Source organism: Parambassis ranga, chromosome 1 (assembly GCF_900634625.1).
Source record: "Parambassis ranga chromosome 1, fParRan2.1, whole genome shotgun sequence".
Classification (NCBI taxonomy): domain Eukaryota; kingdom Metazoa; phylum Chordata; class Actinopteri; family Ambassidae; genus Parambassis; species Parambassis ranga.
The window spans coordinates 10581482-10606820 of NC_041022.1; the positions used below are offsets into that span (position 1 = coordinate 10581482).

The 25339-nt window shown below is 41.5% G+C and overlaps 1 protein-coding gene across 1 annotated transcript in view; it reads left to right on the forward strand.

Moving 5' to 3' along the window:
* Positions 1-25339, forward strand: part of dlc1 (DLC1 Rho GTPase activating protein) — a 66397-nt gene that overhangs the window by 11997 nt on the left and 29061 nt on the right. Inside the window, exon 5 of the mRNA XM_028398721.1 lies at positions 7309-7339. Coding sequence (XP_028254522.1) covers positions 7309-7339 — 31 coding nt within the window. The remainder of the gene's footprint in view (positions 1-7308; positions 7340-25339) is intronic.

Below are 25339 nucleotides of genomic sequence, written 5' to 3' on the forward strand. Positions count from 1 at the left end.
GGATCCTAGTACTTTTTTTCCAGTTTTCCATCCAACAGTAAATCACTGTGTGTTTTTTGCTAATGAGTACTAGTCCCTAACATTAAAAGCACGCACGAGTCAATGAAGCGAAACGTACATCTATTATGTAAAAAGGAGACAGTAAAAATCCAGAGAATAGTTGCAAGATGATGGTACTTGTTGACAGTAAATCTTAAGGATGACTGGAAAATGCAGGCATCTGGAAACACCCCTGCAGCTTGCTGATAATGAAGTGCCATAAATCACAGGAACAAACAAACTGAATGTACTCTCAGAAACACACACACACACACACAGATATACACATACGCAGGAATGCACAGTAAAACCAGGTGCAATTTAAGCAGCGCTTATTCAGGCGTGCGGTTCAAGGTTTTTAATTGGGACACTCAGCTCGAGCATGTGTTCACATTTCTGTTTTGGATGTGTGTTTCCATTCACATTTGCCTCCAAGTCACATTACCTCAGTGAAAATACACTTGAGTGTCTTGCTCAATTAATCATCCTTGCCCACAGAGAAATGTTGGCTCATTAAATGTGTTTGTTTTGTATTTATGGCTAAATACCTTCTTGCGGCATTTGGAATGGTACCTGTGCCTAGTTTAGAGTGAGGTCACGCAGCATTCAAAGCTCCACTGACCTTGTTTGGCTACATGCAGTGCCCTCTATAGTGGGCAGGTAAGAAGATGGTGTTACATCACCCAGCGTTGTCTCACCCTCTGGTCCTCCTGGCACGTCAGTGAGCTTCGCCACAGTCCTGCCATGGGGCTGTCACAATCCTCCACAGAGGACAGTCTAATCCCTCTTGTTAACCCGCTCAATGCTTTCTCCCAAAATTGTCAGCAGCTAATCCACTGGCTAGCATTGTTGGTGCAGTTGGTGCAGTAGGATCTTAAGCCTTATCCTTATTAACTCTGGTCCATAAGCTACAAAAGTAACCTGGTGAGCACGAACAGGTGACACATTCTGCCTCTTAATGAGCATAGTGAGGGGATGCCGTGAATAAAAGTGTTGTAAGGTTTGATCAGTTTTAAAGGTTGAAAGCAATTTCCCCCTGGGATCAATAAAGTATTTCTGATTCTGATTCTGATTAAATAAAACCTGTGAAGCACAGGTACAGAACAATCTAAAACAGATTATTTTTTATTTTGTGTTAAGCTGCATCCGTGCTTTTATGTGTCCCACTTCTCAACACACATTTCACCCAAACAATGCACTCGGTTTTAGCCGATGCCAGTGACTGCAGGAGAAGGTGTCGTAAGCAGTGTGAAATGAAGAAGAAGTACAATTGGTCCATGCTAAGCTAAAAACAAACCCACACTTGGCCTTCCTGTGTCTATGCTAGCTGATTTGCATGCTGTCTTATCTCTGTAGATATCTCTGTAATACAACACAAGATGTGTCATAATGTCTCTTGTTGTACATCATAGGGACAGATTTAGTGTTTTTCTTTAGAGATTTTACAATTGCTTTAAATAAATTTGTTTATCTCTTTATCGTCTTTTCATGTAAGGTAAAGGAAATGCAGGAATATTTTGTATGTGCACATTCAGGAAGAAGAGCTTCGTGGTCAGACAAGTTAAGAGATATTGTCTTGATGGATTCCAAGGGTCAGTCAACAGTTCATGGTTTATGCTCCAGGGGTCCAGCACTAAATCCCTCCAGACTCTGCCTGAAACCAGAAGCCTGTTGCTTTGGCTTAGTCATGTAAACAACGACAAATGTGTGTGTGTGTGCGTGTGTGTGCGTGTGTGTGCGTGCGTGCGTGCGTGCGTGCGTGCGTGTGTGTGTGTGTGTGTGTGTGTGTGTGTGTGTGTGTGTGTGTGTGTGTGTGTGTGTGTGTGTGTGTGTGTGTGTGTGTGTGTGTGTGTGTGTGTGTGTGTGTGTGTGAGAGAGAGAAAGAGAGAATCTCACTTACCTTCACTTACAGAGCACATAACTCATGACTCAAGGTTGAGTGAGGGAAGGTCTCAGTCTGTGTTGGTGTGTGACCTATGAGAATCTACAGTGTATATGGTACAAGAACCAAAGATCCATTCACGCTGTAGATTTTACAGAATTTTTTTTGCAAATTTTTTGAGCGACACCAATTTTTGCGAGGAGTTGTTTTCTTTTCAAATAGCTGTTAAATCCAACATCTGGACTCTGATATGGCTTTTCTGCAGCAAATGTTCCAATGCATCATTTCACCAAGCCATCACATCACTTCCTGTTGACACACTCTAAGTGTGACATATGGAGACTATTAAAATGTGGAAAGGCAATGCAGAGGAGAAAGTATGAGGGGTGGGGGTTTTAGACTTTTCCTCAAGGAGAACGATAAAATGAAAATTGTTTCCCACGTTTTCCTGCACACGTGCACTCTTGGTTTGACAGAGCATGGAGAATAAATTCCTTTGTAAACGCAGGGCAGAAAGAGAGCACCTTCATGCCAGTCGAAAAACAGAAATGAGCGTCAGATAACATCTCTAAGGATCTCTGAAAGGGGGCGTTGCACGTACGCTCACACATGTCTCTTCCGTCACGTCTCACACATTTAACTTCTACGTGTAGTGCTGGAGACGCTAGCTTACCTGACCATAAGCCATCTGCACCAATTTAGCCATTTGCGTTAAGTGGTGGAGAAAAAAAAGTTTGGGTTAGCCTGAGCCCCCTAATCCTTGGTCAGCACAGACCATGGGTGGTCACACATACACACACATACTGCAGCTGCAGTGCTGGAGAGGGTGGGGGTGGGGTGGGGGGATCAGGATGAGAGGCTGGCGATGGGGTTGAAACAGGCTTGGTCGACTGCTTGGGTTTGTTGTGCAAGAGCTACATGCCAATGGCTTGCTTAACATCTTTGACTAACTCAACAGCAGCCACACACAAAGCAGAGTACAGCACTAGAAAACAAGATCATGTTTGTTAGTAGGTGTGGCTGTTGAATGCTGGATGCTTGTCTCTGTACAAATTGCTGTACTTGTGTAGAACCATAGTTGTTATATAGTCTCTCCAAAACTCTTTGAAAAACTGAGCACCACTCCCCCCTAAAGCCATCCAAACCATTATTTTTACAAAGCTGTGTTCATGCTTCCTGATGTAGTGCATTTACATTAGTGAAACTGCAGTGCCTGGTGGGTCAGGGCAAGTGTGCAGCTTCCTTGAGAAACACTCATGCAAACACCTTCTAAGGCCCCGTCCACACAGAGACAGAAATGGCTGTATCCAAAAAAGTTTTGTATCGTTATGGCGTTTCGTTCACATGGAGCCGGCGTTTCAGAGGTGCAAAAACAACAAACTTTTGAAAACAGGTCCCAGGGTGGAGAAGTTTGAAATCGCTGTTTCCATGTCTTCATGTCTCCACGTGGACGCCCAAAACGATTGAAAACACAGTGAAACGATGACGACACAGCTCCACCTCCCACTCAACCCACATGTGCTCACACCGACAACAACAAACTACTGAACTTGTTTTTGCTTTTTAACAGCAAAATCTTCTGCTCCTCTGCTAACAGCAAGCCGCAAGTGGACAGTACCTAAGAAGTTTTTTGGATCCATTTTATTCTGTTTACATCGCACAAGTTTTGTGTGTGTGCCCCATGTCTTCTTCTCTGTGTCTGGAGTGCATCTGTGGCAACGTTACAGCACCACTCACAGGCCTGGTGTATGTACTACAGCGTTTTCAGTGGTTTGTGCGAATTCATGTGGACGCACGCATTTACTGAAATGGCACCGTCTTTACGAAAAACATTTTGGAAATGAAAACGACTTCATCTCCGTGTGGATGGGGCCTAACACTGTGTGACACTGATGCAGTCAAAAACAAAGTTAGACGCATTTACTCTGCCTCCTTGATATCAGCAATAAAGAATTGGTAAAAAAAAAAGGTAGTGATACACTAACGCTAATACAAGTTGAGCTTAGATATATAGTTTTATTATAAATAGGAAATCTCTGAGGATTTTTAAGCAGGTTTTATATTATTATTTTTAGGCATTTAAGTGATTACATTATGAACTTTGAATTGGTTCTCCAAAAATGCACTAAATTGTGATGAAAGCTTGTTGTTACACTGATATAAAAAGAATTTTAAAACACCTCCACTAAACAAAACACATTAGTAACAGTTTTTACTAACTGCTGCCTAAAGTAATGACAATAATAACCCTAATCATGCATGCTTGCAGTCCACTGCACACACATGTGTGTAAGGTAAACACATACCATACCCCCTGTGCCTCAACACAACCCACTTCCAGTAAATTAGTGGCAGTAAATGAGGCAGCTGACACACTCCTGTACTCTGCTGTCTAACAGCTCCCCAGTGAACACTCAGTGGCTGGCTAACCTGCACCGTGGAATGCAACGGGCAGCGCAGGCAGACATGAAGAAAAAAAAAATGCGAGCATGGTGCTATGAAAACACTGGTACTAACTGGTACTCATTCATTCACATTCTTGTAATTCTCTGTGGGTCCTCGCTCACATTTATTCATCTGTAATTGCTATTATGAGGGAAAACACGACATGAAGGTGAAGGTGAGATTTACACTGTGTGTAAGCGACTTCATGGGTCATTGAAAGGAGCCCATGGTGTGTTGTTTATACAATAGAAAGGTTGAACTGAAACGTTGCGTTGGTGCTAAGTAGAGACGCCACACAGACCTCCCATATTGATTCCATTATTTGAAGCCGGTGGATAATAGTTATTAAACACCTTCAGCCTCTACTCATTTCCCATTCTGATCTTCCGAAACTGATCACTAATGAATGATTATAGGTTTTTACAGTTTCCTGCACATATACTATTCTAGTAACATTTTCAGCTGTAAACATGCATATTTGTGGAAGCAGTATGTGCTGTGTAGGCTGTACCTGAACAGTCTTTCCTTATTCATTTTTGTATGACAATATTAATTTGTGACACAGTTCAGTAGTGTTGTGCCAGCATACCTGCATTTACTTCATTTAAAAGTAATAAAGAAATGAACACACATGCGGATCACCATTATAACTCATAAAAAGAGAGCAGGTTGCTGTATTGGCTAAGTCTCATTCACAGTGTTTTGCACACACGGGGGAATGCAGCAGTGACACTGTTGTGACTGAAAAAGCACAGCTAATCTTACTTGAGTCCAGCAGCTGAAACAGCGCTGGATATAAATCTATCTCTACTGTTTGCACTGTTGATTTAGTGAAAGAGTAGTGAGTAGGAGTCTTTGGCTTTGGCTTCTCCCTGGTGTCATCTTTGTCTCATTAATCACCCATACATTGTAAGGCTGTTTGTCCACAGAGGGGTGTTCTGTTTGAAGCATGACCCATGAAGTGATTAAATGCTGTTTTTGCCCACACAGTATGCACATGAGTGAACTCATTGTTCAAACACATGTACGCATGTAACTTTTGAGTATTTTAGATAAAGTATGTGTGTGCACATAGCTCACCCATGGGCTTCCAAAATAATCTGAGGGATACAGAGCAAGACCAAGACATTCATCCAGCATTAAATAGCCTGCAGACACTTATAGAGTAGCCACAGTATATTATATTAGAGCGAGGTTCATAATAAAATACAACAGGGCAGATTTCGCATCAAATAATCATTGTCTTTCTTGTGTGTGAACATACGAGCTGCCTGATTGAAGTGAAAGTGAATGATAATAAAATTCACACTGGGGAATTTTTCAATAGGAAATGGTGGGAAACCTCAGCTAGTGTTTGGATTATTGGAAAGAGTGCGTAACTACGGTGGCCCTGAAGGTCAAAACACAACCAAATTCCAGATTACAGAGAGGGCAGGGACAACACTTCTTGTTTCTAATTGGGCAGAACCAGATTTTCTGTCCAATCAACATGTGTGAAAATGTCGTGTGTTGTGAAATGTCGACCCACCTTTTTGGCAGTCAGTACATGCAAGAAGCAAACAATGCAGACCTTTTATATGTATTAAGGAAAAACAAAAAAAAATCAGTTTCACAAATAATGTTGTATATTGGATATCACCCCAAGTGGGTCCACTAATTCCTCATCATGGCAAGATTGTACATAACATCCATCTAGATATGAGTGGATTTAAGGCGTGTTCGGTTCAGTCTTTATGTCCGTTGGCATCTGTGTACATAGGGAGAAGGATGTGTAGCCAGTGGTGATGAGCCAAAGTGCTGATTAGTTAGTGACTATGGAACATATATGTATGATATGTATAATATTACATGTTTGTTTTAATCTCCAGAGGCTAAACAGGTTTTAATGTTTCTGACTCGCTAACGTGATGTCGCAGTCATCAGGATAAAATCTATTTATAACAATAATTTCATTTTATTACTTGTACAGACAGAAAAATATAGCACGTCAAAAGATCTGACAGGACCCAGAACTAAAAAGCAAACCTTATGGTCACATCAATAGGCCTAGTTCAATTACTAATTGAAAAAGTTCAAACCTACCACAGTACACTACTACCAGTGCTAATACAAATACAAGGGAGCTTTTTGTACAAAAGAATGAGAAGGTTTATCCATTTATAATCATTTCTGTCTCTGAGCCGCGTGATCTCTTCCAGGGGAGTGTAGATTAAAGAAGTCAGGGTGTGGAGATCAGCCGGGGACCCTGAGGTCAAAAGTCAGCAGCAAGAAGGACCTTTACATTCCAACTGACTACTACTGCCTCCACACACACAATGTTCCACTGACACTGCTCACAACTGCTCTGTTTTTACTAAGAAATCCACATTGGTGGTGTAATATTTTTTAAAAACAGGAACAAATCCAAAGAAGGAAATTTTACTGTGAGTGCGCGGAATGACGAGAATCTGATTTTATCTGCAGACTACCTCTGTGAGAGTTGAATCAACACTGACTCATAGGAGTGTGTGTGTGTGTGTGTGCTTGTACATTTAATTATGTGAAGTCTCTGGTGGGTGTTTTTATCTGCTATGACTAGTTACTATAGCATGTGCACATCAGACAGCTACACAAATAAAGCTTCAACAGTCACATTTTTGGAGCTTATGAATCTCTGCTGATCCTGTCATTGCTGACAACAATATATGGTGTTAGTAGTAGTTCATAGTAGATTATACATTTATTTTTGTTAAGACCAACATGTAGATCTGTATATCAGAGATTAAATATGTAGCTATCACAACAACATCCCTCATGCTGTTGAATGTTTATATAGAAGTGTTTAGAGTGCTCAGAAATAGAAGGGATTTTACAGTATGAATCACTGCCTGGCATCAGATGTCAAAAAATGCACCATAACAAAGTTATCAATGCTATAATCTGTCTTCTCTTCTCTCCCTCAGAGCACCTCTGTTCCCGAGAAGGAAAAAGCTGGTGAGTCCTTACTGTTTATTCATTCACTGTATTTGTGACAAGCAACCTTGTCATGTAAGGGAAATATTTGCCATAAGATATTCTGGGTCTTGGGCCTTGGTTGGTGTCGTATGAGTAGGTTTTGGGACATTTTCTGAATGATAATGGTGTCCAGTGTTCCATCATGGAGGCTGCGGAGGACTGAGAAGGTAAGCAGGGAGGTGGAGGAGGACGGGCTCTGGTTCTATGAGACACTGGATGCAAACGTTGATAAGATCCTAGACTCATCTACAGAAACATCATGCCTGTCGCCTTATTCAAGATAAGAGCTAGACTGGATGTCGTGTGTGGTACTCCAAACTTTTGACCCTTACTCTCTGTGCCCGTATTTCTTTCTCATCTTCCTTCCAGTATTCTCCACCCTTATACTCCAGTGGAGAAAACCTTTCCAACTCAGTCATACATCACTGATCCTCATGACTTTCTGCTGATGAATAGCCTTATTTGTACTGTGTCATTACTTTGCAATGCTTACTGTCATCCGCTTTGTACACTTTATTGTGAATCGATCTGAAGAACAAACTGCGCTGACTGCTCCCTTCATCCTGGCTCCGGCCTCTCCGCCAGCAGTCTGCTGATAATGCACAGGGTCATCAGGAAACTATGGATAGACAGAAGTACTTTCAGGCAGACAGCAGGGGAGCAGTGTTCATTAAACACCCCCCTGTGTCGTCAGTATGCCGGTAAACAATGCCAGAGAGGTGGTTGGACGTGGGGACGAGGCTTTCATATTGCCCCCTGCTGTCTCAAAGCCTGATGGGAGTCCTCACCCACTCTCGCTCTGTCTCTCCCTCTAATTACTGCCACTGTCTGAAAACGTTTCATGGGAAATGTGCAGAAGCTGTCAGTGTGTTTGTTCTTGTGTGTTATGTGCATACATGGTGCTACCTTTTGGCAAAACTCAGACTCCAAATGTTTTTTACAAGGTGGCTAAAGCTTGCAAAAATGCACAGTGTTAAACTTCAAAGGGGGTCAGACATTCTTGGTCATTTCATTTCGTTTAAATCAGTCTGACTTCCTGTAAGTAAGTTATGTAACCGTCATCTCTGCGTCTGTGTGATGGAACCCAGGACTCAGGAGGGGGGGTTGGATGGCAGTGTGCGGAGTTTAGGGGAGGACAAAGCCCAGTGTTCATTGTGACACTTCAAAGCCCCCTCTGTGTATCTCCACCATTTAAGCCCCTGGGAATGACACATTTGTGACAGTGTTACATCACACACCATGCCCTAAAGGCTCCCGCTGCATCGCCATGAAAGACGGCTCATTCACGGTTAATTTTACTGTCACTGTGACAACGAAAGCACACCAGTGATCAACAAGAAGTTTCCACAGCTCACGCTATGTAACGGCTCAGTTGATGACCTCCCTTTGGGGCAGGGCGTACCTTGTGTCAGTGCTTTTCTGTGCACAAAGACGACGTGTCAACTGCTGCAGTTAAAACTGCTGGATGCCACTTTTACAGCTTTACAGATGCTGCACAGCAGCAACGTGCTGGAATGCTAAAAATGACCGCCATGCCATCTGATGAAGATAAAGACGTTTATCAAGTTGGCGTGACTATGGTTGTTATATCATTGGAGCATGGTGCAGCATGTGTCACACTAAATTAAATGTGAAGAAGCACAGAAAAAAATTATTTTTCTAGGATGTATTTTTAAATCCATTCTTTAAGGTCGTTATTTTTATAATTTTGCATATTATTATGTATTTTCATGTGGTATTTGAGGAAAAAAAAAGATCTATGAAGATGTTTTCCTAGCTTGTTTTGAAAAGAGTGAAGGTAAATGAATGGAAGGTCACTTTCTTCATTCAGTCTGTGCTTTATCTTCACATGTAGTTTCAGTTCTGTAGCCTAACAAGTTATTACTCAGGACTGTGAGTGTTGTGTGTTTCTGGTTTTATACTCAACTACTAGCTTCACGATAATTCTTCTTCTTTGTAGCCTAAAACACAGTTTTGTTGCCCGCCAATTGTGCAGATAATGGTGGAAAGTAAACAAATGTAAAGACTGTGAATTTAGAGGTACTTACTTGGATATATATCTAACCTCAGTGCCAGAAAAAGCAAATAATATGTTTCAACATTTCCAAGTAACAAAAGTTAAAATAACTGCAGCATAAATACATGGAATGGCTTTTTGATGACTGAGAAAGCAGAACCACTGCTGTGTTTATTAATGTTCACTGACTGTAGCTACAACCTGAAAATGAGCTGAGCAGTAATGAATGAAATGCTAACATCTGCGGCTTCTGTGTAATCCATCAGCTATTTTACCAAATGTTTCACCAGGAGATTCTTAGTGTCACCATCAGGTCTGTCCTTGTTGAATTATATAAAAACATTTTTTGGCAGAATATAAACACAGTTCAACTTTCAACTTTTTAATTAAATAGATCCTGTTGAGCAAGACCCAAACTAAACTCATCGTCAGCCTCACATCAGACAAAGGACACCTTTCAAGCTAATTGGAGGCAGATTTAAGCAAATTATCCATTGATGCGAAGTGTAATTAAAATTTAGCTCCTATGCCACGTTACAGGTCAGTTTCTTTTGTCTCATCTCAGTGACTGACAATCCTTGTTATCGACTTTGATTTGAATAGTTGTAGATCTGATTATGGACTGTTACATTTCTTCTTGCGTGCTTATGATGCTGTTTTTGTGCGTCAGAGATTTTCAACTTATTCCACATATGCAAAAGTAGAATGTAGACAGATAAGTGTGTGACAGACTGTGTGGTGCTGCTTCTCTTTGTTTCTCTCTTTGACTCTCTCACCAGTCTTTGAGCTTGTCAACACAACACTTTATAGATTCCTGCTTCCAAGAATGCCTTGTTTCTCTTTTCCTCTCTTAAGATATAGTTGAGGTTGAGGCACCAAACTCCACTGGTCTAAATATAAATCAATGGGAATACAGAACACAATGATGGGCATCCGACCAACAGCAGGGTTAAAGGCTGACCTTTTACCTGGACTCCTATAGCCTCACTTGCCTTGGCTGATGGGAAAACTAAAGGAAGCTGGATGTGGTTTAGCACCCTCGGTGGGATTTGTATGGGAGGAGCTGGTCTTTCCTGTGAATGCTGTATCAATTCGGTCTGGCTCTTTTTTCAAGTTCATCCTTTGTTTCCTTGTTAGTCATTCGTCTTGGAATTCAGATGAGATGTTACTGGCATTTAAACCTGAAATACAGTTGTGCTAAATATTGACCTCTGGGGTTCCCAGAATTAATCATCATATCAAACAATAAGACTAAACTCCCCTACGATGGTTTGAAAAGGTATTCCCCTCTTTTAAATGATCTAGTCTAGTCTATGCTTTGCTGCTCTTTCTATAACAGCAAAGTGACATTCTTAAAACTATTTTTCCACTTTTACAAAAGGATCTTGGTTTAGGTTAAAACCGGCCCTTTCATAATGTTAAACACATGTTACGAGGCAACAAGGTTGGCTGCCATTTTCTTGTTTGCCATGCCAACACCACCTCTTACTCATGCATGAATGGTGTTGAGATGGTCTTCTACTTTTGTTTAAGAATGAAGGTCTAATCTAACTCTGGATCATACCATAAAATAGTCATGCAGTTTTGAATGAACTGTTATTTTTACCAGTCATCATTTTTTCAGGCAGTATGCATTTAAATTGGAAGTTTCTTGTCTGCTTCTATGAAATAGTGATGTATTTCTTGTACATCAGCAGTTGTAGTCTTGTGCAGACTGATACAAATCATCATACAGTCATGGGTGTGGGTGACCGCTCTCTTATTAACACTGTTGCTCGTGAACGAAATTACATGACTATTTAACATAATGGGATAGGATGGCCTTGACAACATCGAGATCCTGCTTGTATTTAAAAAAATAATCTATCTATCTATATATCTGCCAGACTGGATGAAAAAATAAGAAAATCCTCCCAGCACAGATGGTGTGTAAGAATCCCTGTTCCTCTGCAGATCTTGTGACTGAGCTTTTTGGCTCTAACAGACCACAATTCCTCACCAATTTTCCCCCTTAATTATGAGAATGTCACTGTGAAATCTCTTAAGCAATTCACACTGAATGACCTGCTTCTCTTATTTGTGACTTGTGCTCCTTACCTGCAGCTACATGCCGTCTGAGGACATTGCTCTCATCTGACATGGTGCTTTGACAGATGTAATGAAGCTCCTTTAGCCTGAAGCCAAGTCTATAATAGCTCCTGACTGATGTGTGTTATTCTGGTACCTGTTCCAGGTCTTTGATTGAGCCTGCCTTATCCCACTTTTTTGCCACATCCAGTACAGGAGTGACTGTGTTTGTGCAAGGTCACATTCCTGGCTTCCCCTGTCCAACTACACCAGCCTCAACAACACAGCCTCTCCTCTTCCCTCCCATCTGACACTCTCCTTTGCTTCCTGTTTCGAGGCTGGTACTGTAACATTATGGAGCTCATCCAATTTGTACCTCACCAGCTAACTCTGAGCTGAATACATCTCCAACTGCTTGTATATAAATCCTGTACACATTGCTTTATCACAGCAGCATCTTAAAATAACTATGAGGTGGTTCTTTTGTTCAAAAACTTACAAACATACATTATTGCTGGTTTACTTCAGTCAAAGCTGTGAGACCTTCTCCTTAGCTGTGGTTCTCTGAACAGGAAAGTGCAGCATAAAGGGGGATTTACAACAGGAAATCAGCTTGCTGAACTCCCTGAGTTACAACAACAGAAGTCTCCCCTGTACTAAAGAGAGACACTTAAAGAGGCATTGTGTCATGAGCCTCAGTTTACCCTTTTCAGCACATTATTATGTGATTCATTACATATACATGAAGTGTTGCTTTTTATGGAAAGTAGGCCATCAAGCTGTACCTGATTGGATGTTGAGTATTTGTAAATTCTTTTATGACAGCAGTTATTTTCCAGACATACAAGATGAATTGTTATAAAGAATTGTTTTTGGATGTTCATCCATGGAAACGGTTCCTGTCCCTGTCCCTGTCACTAACTCCTAATACAGGCAAAGAAGTGGATTGCTCAACTCTGGAGGCTGCTACTACACATGACCTCGTTCAGACTTGTGTGATCAATCCAGCTAGAGCGGGATTCGGGCCAAATCGGGCAAATGTGGCTAGCAAATCCGGCTAGCGACGTCACACTTCTGGGTTCACGGGGACAGTATCCGGGTCACATACAAAAGCTGTGTGTAAATATACGTCGAACTACAAAGGCTTTGTCCGGAGTTTATTTTTTGACATAGCTATAAAGTAATAAACTGCGTTCTTGACCACAGAGGAAACCAAAAGAATGAATGAAACATGCACGATGCATGCACACACCCTGTCCTGTCCTGAACGGGGTCCGAATTTTACGATGTGGCACCTAACTGTTTGGAGCTCAGCAAAAGTGCCGGATTGAGTCCGATTAAGCACAGACGCATGTGGGCAATAGCCAGATTTGAAAGTAGGTCTGAACATATCAAGCTTAAAAGCAATCCAGATTCAATCCCACTCTAGCTGGATTGACTTTCCTCAATCTGAACGAGGTCAAGGATTGATTGATCAGTTTGTAGCACAATCATTTTTTTAATTAATCACAATCAAAATGGTGATCACTAAAAAACCTGGTATTGGGCTCTAATCCACATTCTCAGACAGCAGCATTGTCAATATTTATTCTTAAATGACTGAATTCAATTCTTTTTATCAGAAAAAACATTGCATGAAATGGACATGTGTGTGACAGCAGTCCCAGTGATGATGGTGTGAGATGTCTCAGGCTATAGAACGGCTCCTGGCTCAGCAGGATTTCACACTTCCTGCTTGGTTCATTGCCCTTGTTTGGGTGAGAGATAGAGTGACTCATATGTGGGATATTTTGATATTTTCAGGTGTTAGGTGTGAAATAACTTTTCCGAGTAAGGTGCAGACGTATCAGATAGTGAAATGGAGTTGTAAGAAAGTAGGGCAGACAGTGTGAGGGAGTGTATGTTTGATAGCAGAGTGAGAATTCAAGCAGATGGTCACATCAAAGGGACTAACACACAATAACAGTCACACTCAGGCGCACCCACACATACATGCTTCAACTAACCGGCACATTTTTGGCCGTGATGCAGAGAACTGAATAGTGCATTGTTTTTCATACACATTTTGATGGTAGTTGGTCACACAGTGTTTATATACACTGTTTGAAGTCCTTCCAGATCCCCTCCACCCTCATCCGCCCCTCTGTGATTCCATTTCTGGGTCAGTATGTTGGCAGGTAACCCTCTCCCACCTTTCTCACATGCAGCGGAGATGTAGGTACACACTCCTGGTATGCTGCACACTTGTTTGACAGAGGGGTGGGGGGGGGGCATTTGTTGAGACTTTCCTTCCTGAGGTATGAGAACTTCATTGTTTTCTCTATTCACCCCCTCCTCTCCACCCGTCCTCCTTCAGGACGTTTTTCCCTCATATCCAGGTTACAGTCTGTGTATTGCCCCCCTTATCACAGGTACACTGGAGACAGAGAGGGAAAGTACACTGATATGTTTTTGTGATACCAACACTGACCCAGATGGTTCGTGTCTCAGGAGTAAGCACACACCGACACACGTGCATAGCAAAAGATTAATTTGATTTAGATGTCATGTGAGTAGGCAAGGCGTGTAAAAGGGAGGACAGGAGAATGCATTACTTTTATAGGATGTTTGTTTTTCTGTATCACACCCTAATACTGATTTGCAATGTTGTTAAAGAGGTCAGTCCACAGTGGCAGAAGCACAGGCTGAGGGGCTGTGGAAAAAAAAGAGAGAGAGAGAGGCGGGAAACCAGCCTTATCAGCCTCAGCAAACCTTGAAAGACCATAAAGTCAATTGACCGTGATGAGCACAGTGCTATCAGCAGACTGCAATAAGCCAGCGGCGGGTACATTACCTTCACTTGTTGGAGGAACCAGCAGGATTGACTAAGTGAGAGCAGTTTGAAGGGCACATCCTGCTAATATAGTGACAGTCTGAGGTAATGAGTAACACAACCTATATATGGTGATAGTAAACTGTGAGAAATCATTTTTAAAACAACTGAAAGGCAGCTAATTATAATGTTTTAGGCTTTTTGCAGGAATCAGAACTGTCTGTAAATACAAATAACCCTTTCATCACCTATTGAATAGTTCCCTATGCAGCAGACATGAATATGTAATTATATATATATATATATATATATATATATATTTCAAAAATATATACCACCTGTGACACGGATAAAAGATCCATTAATACCTATTAATATCTGACCTTTGTCCTGGTCGACTGGCCCAGCTTCCATTAGCAGTTACAGACAAATGGCCTCAGATTGAGAATTTAATCTTAGTACTTCATTTTCTATGTAAGCAGATGAAATGCAAAGTGACCTGGAATTTAAAAAAATATGAAACAGTTGCCACCATAGGGCTGTAAACGAGCATTGTGAATTTGTGAACCTGCATTTAAAAAATCGCCAGCTGGTCTAGAGCGTTCCTCAGGCCCTTTGTATGTCTTATACTTGGTTGCAGTATAATTTCTTGCAACACTGAGAGCTGTTTTCCTACTGTCCATTTAGGAACCAGTTACTAAGCTTCCTCATAGACCCCAGAGAGCCATGCTTGCTTAATAGGAGCTAATTCAGCATTATCCGATCAACACAGCAGCAGTAATGGATTCCATTATATTGTTTTTGTCCATTTCTGCAGATTACATTTGGTTATGTAATGTTTACAGTTTAAGAGTATTTCTCAACAACGAACAGCATTCACTTGACCTTGTGTTTATATGTGTATCTGTATGGGTCTGTTCTGGACAGTGTGTGTTTACAGTAAATGTTACATTTGGATCATTTGAGTGACTATTGGCTGTCTTCAGTGTGGTAAGAACAGGATATTCTTTCTCAGAGTTAGACGTTATACTGGACACATTTATCCTCTGGACAAGGACAGGTGCAACATCATAACAAGCAGGCTGACTTGGCAATGGGTTATATAACGCATTGATGCTTCCTGTGTCTAGACGGGGCAGGGCAGGTGTAAACAGAGTGGATGTGAGGAGAAAGGTGACAAAGGTAAGAGGACAAAAATAACACGAGTTAGAATGCTAGTCGTGACTCTGAAGCACTCACATATTCACAGAGAGTGCTGGAGCTTGTTTCAGAAAGCACTTACTCACACTTACACACATAAAACCACACACACACACACACTGGCAGAATAGAATATGAGAGCATTGCAGCATTAGCTGGATAGGTCCCAGCAGTTACCGCACTGATGCTTGCTGCAGTAGACGGGAGTGTACAGTCCAGACTCAGAACAGGACAGAGTAAGAGAAGGAGGCAGAAGCCCAGCCCATTACAGCAGATAGATCACAGCTTAGATGTAGCAGCTGATATGATGCTTACATATTGTGCAAGCTAAAAAAATAATAGGATCAGTGGAAAGCTTTGAGAGAAAGACGGGGAAAAAATCCACTAAATCTGTCATCGGTGTGGGGACGCAGTAGGAGACAGACATAGGAGCGTTTCTTATCAGCATGTCTCGCTCTATGAGGCTGCTGCTGCTGCAGAGGTCCTTCAGTGACCACATCAAGTCCTCCACCTCCAAAGCCCTCGACATGCTCAGCAAGCCCGCTCGAGAGAGTCGACTGGCAGGTGAGTGGCGAATGCAGCTCTGTGTGTCATTTTCTTGCCTATGTTTTGTATGTGGCTGCGTGTCCCAGGACGTACACATGTACGTGTCACTGTTGCAGAGACGTGTCACTGTCTCAGAGACAAGACAGGATTCAATGCTTCTGTTAAGTCAGCTGCTGAACGGATCAATAGATCAACATTTAATGGATGGGTGTGGATGCTGGATTCTTTCATTTTCAATGGATATTGCTTGACAGATTTGTCTCACTTTGTGTATCCTATATGCATATTTTCTGGTTGGATGGGACTCTTTGCTATATTTAAAGCTGGCAGTGACATTTTCCCTCTCACCTTCTGTCTCAATTGCTAGAGACCAGGTTTGTCCCATGTATAACTAATGAGCCAGGACCGAGGACCGAGTGCATTAGAGTAGACCTCTAACTCACTGGCAAGTGTGCCTCTAAATAATACACACCGTTCTGTCATATAAAAACAGCAGCAGGGAGAATGGATTAGCAGGGATGCTCTTAAGGAATGTTCACCCCAGATGGCCGATATCAGCTACAAGTTCAGGCTGCTTCAAAGAGCTGTGCGATCATCCTTTAGGGTTACGAGACGGGACTTTTTGCTGCATCCTGTTTGAAATCTCCACACCTCCCCAGTCTGTACAGGTGCCAGGACACCGCTTTTCAAAGAGGGGCATGCACAGTTTTTTTCCAATGAATCCTAAGAGGTCAGTGCCCTGTGGCCTGACCTCTCCATTGAAGTACAGATCACCAGGTGATGTATTACCTCCGGCAAACATTGTCCAGGATGTTTCAGGCTGTTGCCACATAGCTCACTGTCCTACATGAAAGAGGTAAGAGTTGGAAAGTAGGCCAAGTAATTATGACAGGATCTAATTACAGCTTTCCTGGTGTAATGCTGTTTTTTGTCATTGTTCATGAAAAAATTGCAGAGCTTTTTCCACAACAAATGCATGTGTAATCCTGTCTTCCTCCTGCTGGATGGTTGTAGGAACATGTCGGTGAGGTGATCTTTGTCGGTGTAAAAGTTGGCATTGACATACCTTTAGCTTTTGTTGAAGATGTGGTAAAGGCATTAAGTGGGCATTATCTTAATCGAACACACGGTTTGGAAAACTTGATAATTATTCGTCTGTAACACGTGACAGTGACATGATTTTGGCATGTGATCCTTGATGACGCATGTACATCAGCTCATAACACTCACGGCGTGCTCTCCAGAACAACACCACATCACACATCCTGAAACTCAATAGCCTTGTTGACATTTCTCAGTCTCTATGATCACATCACGGCTTTCACCGTGTTTACAGCTGAGGGGGGAAAAGATGTACTCTGAGTTTATCCACTGACAAAGCCCATCTGTCACTCCAGTCTTTGTGCACACTGTCTGCTGGAGACGTCATCAAAAAAGTGCTTCCCAAGGCTATTGTTCTCTGTACCTCATCCTCTTCTTTTCAATGTGGAGCTTCTTTAGGCAGTGAAGGGGTATGAATGCTTCCAAAGCTTCCAAAGCTTGGGTCTGTAAGAGGCTAAAGCTATGACATTCTCAAATGCTTTGTGTCAAACTGTGACCTTTAATATGTAGAAAGTGTGTGTTTACTTTCGACATTGGCATGCAGTCTGCTTTGTATTAAAATGTTTTGGTAAAGGTCAGAGGGGTCAAAGGTCATCTGGAATCACAGCCGATGATAACAGAGAACGATAGCAGCATCTGCCTTCGTGTCTTCCTGCAGAATATTTGCTTATGTAAAATTGTTACTTACTGTCATACGGGTTCAGGTCAGAATTTCTGAGCTGAGCTTCTGATAATAGTTATGCAGAAAATAGCATTAGTTAACTTGATTTTTGTTCCATTCCATGCACAAAGACTCAACTGTAAATAAATACCATGTAACACAGCGCATCGCCAAATATGAGTAAGCACTTACTCATTTCCATGACTTGAATAGGTTTTTAATGAAAGCGGGAGTGTGAACAATAATAAACAGCTGTGAGTGTGACGGAGAGCACTCAGCACACACTCAGCACACACGGTACAGGACATGCTCATTGAATTATGTCAGCGCCACTCAGCACATAAATTATTTTTCTCCTTCATGTCACTTACGCCGACATGTTCCTTCTTTTTTCCTCCAACTGGCACGTATGTATAAACTCACCATGCACTAAAACCGTTCATGTGACCTGGATATTGTATAAGGCGGGAAAATGCACATCGGATGTCATTTATAATGCAGTTCTATGGGCACTGCGGTGTGATGTAATCATGGATTGCTGTTAGGTGAAGTTTATTTCTGCTCTCCATTCATACCACTTCTGGCTCATTGTACCTGAGGCGTCTAATTAGTTTAATATGCCTATCATAATGCGCCTGGACTTATTCTGTTGCATAACGACCAAACTTAGCCAACTAATCCATTTTCCAAAAGCATGTGGGGGGAGGTAGGTTTGTTAATATTGGTTGGATTTATCATATATTTTAAGCCGTCTGGCTGAAAATGTTAAATTTGGCACTTTCTCTGAATAACCACTGTTAATGCTTTTAGTATTCACTGGTGATATAGAAAAACAAGACTGTTGGCTACATGTTTGTGAACTTGGGCACAAGTACAAACCACAAGCAGTTCCTTTTACACCCTTTATAAGAAGTTCGCTTTCTGTTCCACCCTGGACATCCTGACGGTCTTTAAATGGGCTCATTTGGCTTTTACTCATAGGAAACTAATGCATTTTCTCATCTTCATGGTGTTATATTTTTACTAGAGTGCAAAACAGCCTTCCTTAATAGCATTAAACATGTTTATGGGGATTTTAGTGCTCATGGCTACTAAGTTCTAACCACTTATTTGTTGGGAAATGCTAAACCAAACAGCTTTGAAGGTTTTGTGTGTGTATGTTTTCACCAGCTACATTAATAAAAGAGTAGGGACTGTGTATGCTTGTGCATGTCTTAGTGAAGCTATAATTTAATGGCAAAGTGAATGAGCCAAATATAACTTTATTTCCTAATCTGCATGAACAAACCTCCCAGCCTACTCCATCCATCTTGGCGGGCACAAGCAGGTCCTTTTTACACCGCAAAATGACGCCACAGGCACAAGCAGACAAAACGCTGCTTTGTACCAAATGAAGCTGTGCAACATGCAGATGTGTAACCAACTGGACCGAAGTGGATTGGACCAAACTTTTACAGAGGTGGCTCAGAATGCGCGTGTGTAGTAGCATGTTTTAACAAAAAGCTAAAGAAGGCTTCACTGTATACTGAAAACAGAAACAATGAAAAGAATTAATACTTTAAAGCGCCAGTGTTTGAGCATAAGTTTGTTTTTGTGTCTTTGTGCCTTTACTTGTGCACGACTGTGTTATTGTTAAGTTGCAACCAAGCTTTTGTATGGGGCTTAAAGGGTTGGCCAGTGGGAGGGCCACAGACATGTTCCGGTCTGCTCAGGCCCTGTCTACTGTTAAACCACACAGATGTTCTGGGCCTATTGTGGCCCTCAAGGACTCTACAGGGACCCAACAGGGCCATTTCACGCTTGAAGGATGCCCAAAGAGGAAGTCAGAAGGGGCACACCACTGTGACATCAGTGGAGATCTCTTTGAATGTAAACGCAGCAGGCGACCATGTAACAAATTAGCTTCAACAAGATACTTTCACTGCCAGAATGGGATTAATCAGAGGTTCAGCTTTAAAAGAGGAGAATGAACTGTGTATATAGACCAACATAAAATGTGAGTGACTTCACTTCAACAGTTAGCATTTCTTTCTTTCTCTACTGATGGCAAAGTGTCATGAGGCCGCAGCACTAAAGTAATGTTTCCTCTGCTAACATCTTGTGATTGTCCCACATGCTCAGTGTAAACACCTGAAGTTGTTGCTTTGTAGAACGGCTTGTGATGTTCCTTATAGACACCAATGCTCTTGTTGAGAGATGTTTCTGTATACTGTGACAGTCAGGTCAAGCCGCTCCGTTTTTTTGTGTGTGTGTATGTGTCTATAAATAACACCTTCTAATTATTTTATTAGCTACTCCACTGTATCTAATCCAAGTCACGGGGATCTGTAAAAGTAGGCCAAGAACATCGTTTCCTGTCATATCTGTTTGTGCCAGAGATTTAATTGAAGTCCATGTATGTGACGCCTGCCACGGAGTTGTAGGGAAAAAAAAACACACACAGTGTTTGTCTGTGTGGGTGTGTGAACGTGTCAGTAATTCAGTGAATACCTAAAAGCATGCACAGACTCTTTTACCGTGTTAGCACTGTTAAGATTGCAGTTACGCTCGACTAGACATGACTGCGGGACAAATGCCAGGGACATACTGTATTTTCTCTCCCTGTCTTTTTTCCTGTCAGTGTTGCATTTGATTTGCATTTTACACTCAACAATTCATTTTGTGTCATAATATTATGTTTGCAGCCAAATTTAGGATTTCAATTTATAATTTATAATCCTTACATGAGGTTATACTGTTTTCTTGTGCTCTCATGGTGATATATATATATATGTGTGTGTGTGTGTGTATGTATATTAGCAGCTGTGTTTCTGCCTTGGATTGAAGTTTATTTTTGACTTTGGAACTAGCAGACAAAACTGTTCCAGCTCAAGGTCCTTCAACAACGCTCAGTTCAACTCTGTGGCCATATTTTGAAGACTGTGTCCTTCAAAGGTTGTACCTTGTGAACCAAAACATGAGAAGTGCCAAAAATATGCCAGCCGCTCACCTGTACACAAGTTCAACCTCAACAGTACTTTTGTTTGCCCCTCCATAAAAAAATAATGGAAACCATGTGAACTTTATGACTTCTGCTCCTGTGGCCTCACATCAATAAATCATATTTATTATTTATTATTTCTATTTATTAGGTTTAGCCAAACTGGTGTGACTGATTTTCCCGCTGTTACATCGGTGACTGGTATTCACCTAACTTGACGTGTCGGAGTGTGTGAGGGGGAACACTCACACACTCCGGAGATATTTATGATTGAATTAAAAAAGCTTCAACACTGTTCCTGTCCAGTGATTTAAAGCTCACTTGTTTTGGCCTCACAAGGCCGCTTGTTTCGAAGTCTCTGGAATGTTTTGCTAAACCCAGTGACTCCGGCAAGCTCACGCCAAACTTGTTTACTTTGCTTGTTCTACCATGCTCCCTCTCCTTCGGTCTTTTCTCACTTTCTCATTTTAAAACATAAAAACCACTCAGTGCCTCTTTTAACCCTCGCATTATAAGACCAAACTCAGTTTTATTGATCCAGCAATACTTAATGGATTCTGTCTGAGGAAGAAGAGATGTTTTAATCTTAGGTAGTTATTGAAACTGCAACATAAAGCACAGATTTGTGTTTTTCTTAATGATAATTTTATTGCCTGGAGTAGGTTTTTTAGAAGAATGACGGTGTAACTAGAAATTCCAAGTCACATCTCAACCGTCAGTGTTCAGTCTGCTAGTTTGGGAGCAGATTCCTGATCAGCCTTTTGTTTGGTTTCTGTTTCTCTACCTCAAGTCCTGGCTCAAGTAGGATGTCTAGCACTTTCCAGAAGGATCACAAGTAGCCCACTTGATGCACACTCTTGACTTCTCAATGTCCCATTCACTGCCGAGGCTTCACTCCAACAGTCTCCCCCCACACTTCTTGTCTCTCCCTCACAGCTACATATAACTGAGCTGGAACAGTAAGAGTGCTATTTCAAGTGTCTGCTGACATTGTGCGCAGATGGAGAGTAGATCCTTGCAGAGCTGACACTCACAGAATTCCTGATTTGGCAAAACTCAGGATTCCCAAAGTGGTGTGCACAAATATTTGCACGTCCAGTGGAATTCGCTCCTGCCTCGGCTCTTGAGAATGTCTGATTTCACACCGCTCTTCACTCCCACACCTTCTTCCCTCCATCAGCAGAAATGTGTGTGTGTGTGTGCAGTGTGTGCTGCTTTGTTGGCAGGGACAGAGCTTTCTCTATTAGTTTGAGTCACTGTGTAAAGTGTGCTATCCCAGCTTCAAATCAATACTGCTAAGGATTGATTGGTGTTGCTGACATTGTGGATGTGTTCAGGATGAAAACAAAGGAAGTGGAGTAAATTTGAGATGCATGTGTTAGACTTTTAAAGCCATTATACCAATGATAAAAAAGTGTGAATTAATCAGTAATCAATATATATCAATATAATAATCTTTCATAACGTATAGAATGTTGATATTATTAGTGGGGTTTGATGGAGGTTTTGTCATTGACCTTGGTCTCACCCATATTCTGTGTGTCTATACTCCATCTATATGACTATACATGCAAGTATCTCTCCAAAAAAAAGCCAGCTATGCCTTTCAATACCATGAAAATAATGACAAAATAAGAATATGGACATGAGGAATTTTGAGGACGATGAATTTACTATAAAGAAAAAAACCCCAACATGAGTGAGCATCTGGAGGTCCTGGCATCTCTTCCATGCATATTCATCTCTTCACCTCTGAGGCATGCAGGAAGGTGGGAGGTAGAGGTCAACAGTGAACAGACATTAATATGTGAACATCCATATGGACTGCAGTAGAAAGATGTGTGAAATGACAGAGGTGCGGTTATTAGTTCAGAGTTTTAGTTATCTGTGCTGCTTATAGTCTAAAATGACTTGTGATGTGAGACTAGAGGAAGACGATGGCGTGACGACTCGTCACTGGTCATTAGCTGTAAAACAGCCGCATTCTGGAGGAATCTATTCCAGATGGGTACTTAAAACAAGTTTTAGTGCCCCATTAAAATGGTCTCATCTCTGGTGACTTAACTGCCTCTTGGGGTGCCTGATCTCATGGTATGTTGTTTGTTTACTCTCCAGTGGGCCTTAATTTCCTGTGTGTCTGCTGCTTTTTAGTGTCTTCTTTAATTCGCCAAGTCAATCCACAGGATATTTTAAACTAATCCTGTTGTTCTTGTTGGTACTTGTGACCCTTTAAATGTCATTTGTTGGAAGAATTCTCTGACAGTTTTGAAACAATGAGTCACAATGGACTCCATTGTGTTTAATGGGTCTAAATTTTCAACTTACCCAATAGGTCATAAGAACAAAACAACAAGTCTCAGCAAGGGATACAAATGTTAGGAGACAAAGGTAGTGCTAGTAATAGCTATTCTATTAGATGTAATGTACTTATCAGGCAGTGGTCAAGATGTCGCAGACACATTGACCCATTTTCTCACACATCACTGCTGCCCTCTACACAAGACGTTCTAGGTGTCTGTTGTTCAATAGTCCTGCTCAGTATCACGCTAAAAGAAAGGTTTTAAATTGTTCTTTGATGTATGTATCCGCATGGATCCGAAAGGATATAGGAGTGAAAATAGGTATGGATGACAAAAAAGTGATTACTGGTAGATTTTAAGGATCCAGAGAGCTATTTAAAGATGCTCGCCCTCACACCACCTGCATCTCTGACCTGATTCTTGATGCCTTTTTTATACTCTTTTGCTGGAAAGTCACTGCTGCTTTTTGTTTATGAGATATCCCAACAGATACTCAAAGCCCTTGGGCAAGGACATTCTCATTTTTCCATCTCCTCATACTTTCCATCTGGCATCAGTCATTGTGAAGAGCCCTGGAAGATGAGCCTATATCAAAGACAAAAATAGCACAGGTAAGGCGAATAAGAGAGGGAGGCCATTAGGAAAGAGAACCTCTTCATATTTAGTTTAAATGTTTAGTGTCCCTCATGACTCTCTACCCTCTCCTCTTGCCACTCGACCCTTCCAGCTAAAGGGGTCCAAGCTGGATATGTTTTTCTTTGAGCATAACTTCAAGCACAAATATGGGTTAAGATGTGTCTTTTATGGCATTAAATTAAAGAATAATTGGTGTCTTGATGTCAGCTCAATTACTGTAGCCCTTAGTAAATCATGGTGCATGATTAATTTATAGTGACCTTTACTGAATGTTGCAGTCATACACACTCTGACCGACCACAGAAATGACTCTGCCTCCCTTTCCATTGCTTTTCAACCTTTAGTGAATCCAGAGAGGCATCTTGTAACACCAGAGGAGGGTGCATACATCTGACTCTCAGCCATTCTCAGAATAGTCAGATCATTAGTCATGTAGAAATTGGTCAGAGGTCTGGGACTGTGACAAGTATTGAGAAAAATGCATCAACTGTTCTGGTGTGCTTCTGAGAAAGAATGCCTTCAGGCCACTGCTGGCCTTTCAGAACCCTCCTATAAAAATATCAGAAGAAATGTCCGCGAGGCAACAATGTGATCCATCAGAAGTTGTGTCTTGGGTGGTAATGTGTCCACATAGATCTCCAACTTCATTTTCTGCCTACTCATTCCACCTCTGTGGAGATTCAACGTAATCTCTCTTTAGCCATTTAATGTCCCTTTACCCCTCTGATAAAGGGATGTGACCTTTCACCTTATAGTCTCTCAGGGATCCTAACCCCTTTGCCACCCTTCAGTGGTTGAACACAAGGCCTGCTGGATAAGTGTTGTCACCCTCCATGTTCAGGCTAACCTCTACTTTAACTCTTTACAGCTGGTAATAATAGAATCACTGGGGCGCTTAGCATTAGCATGTCGGCTAGGTGACACTTTGACAACTTAATGTCTTTGGTGCGTGTGTGGTTGAGGTCAGGGTCAGAGAACGTTATGTGTGTCCAGCATGTCTTTGGCTATGACAGGTCACACATTGGCCCTCTGTATCCTGTAGGACACGGTCGTGTTTATTTGTTATAAAACAAAGCGACGGGTTCGGAACAAGGCGCTCTGGGAATGTTAAGAAAATTGAAGGGTTTGTTTGATTTTGCCTGAGGTGACTTGGACCTGCACAGATTCTTTGTGTTTAGCTTTCATTTGAAGCTTAATGAACGGTAAACATGTTGGGGTCTTTTATTGTCTTTGTGTGTCTTTCTGTAGGGTCAATATAACTGTCATGTGAACCACTTGAGTGGCTCTTACAATACCTTGTGAAAAGCCTCGCTGCTTAAAGCCTCATGAGCACGATGTTTTTAAAGATCGAATTCAATGTGTAAAAAAGCAAGAACACAGTGAGCCGCCATGCTCGTTTATTTATCTGCTTCACTTTTTTCTCATTGTATTGCCTTGAAGCACCAATAGCAGGGAAGCACAGGGGAACATTGTCTTTTTATTCTATGGCCTAAAACTGGCCATACCATCCTGACAGAAGGCTCTGTTGTGCTCCAATAAAATGGGAATCATTGTTTGCAAAAAGGTTATTAGGTACATGTTCTTAGCATGCTAACATAGGGTGGTGAATCTTTAAAGACAGTAACTTGTATTATTAGACTATCACACTGTCATTGTAAA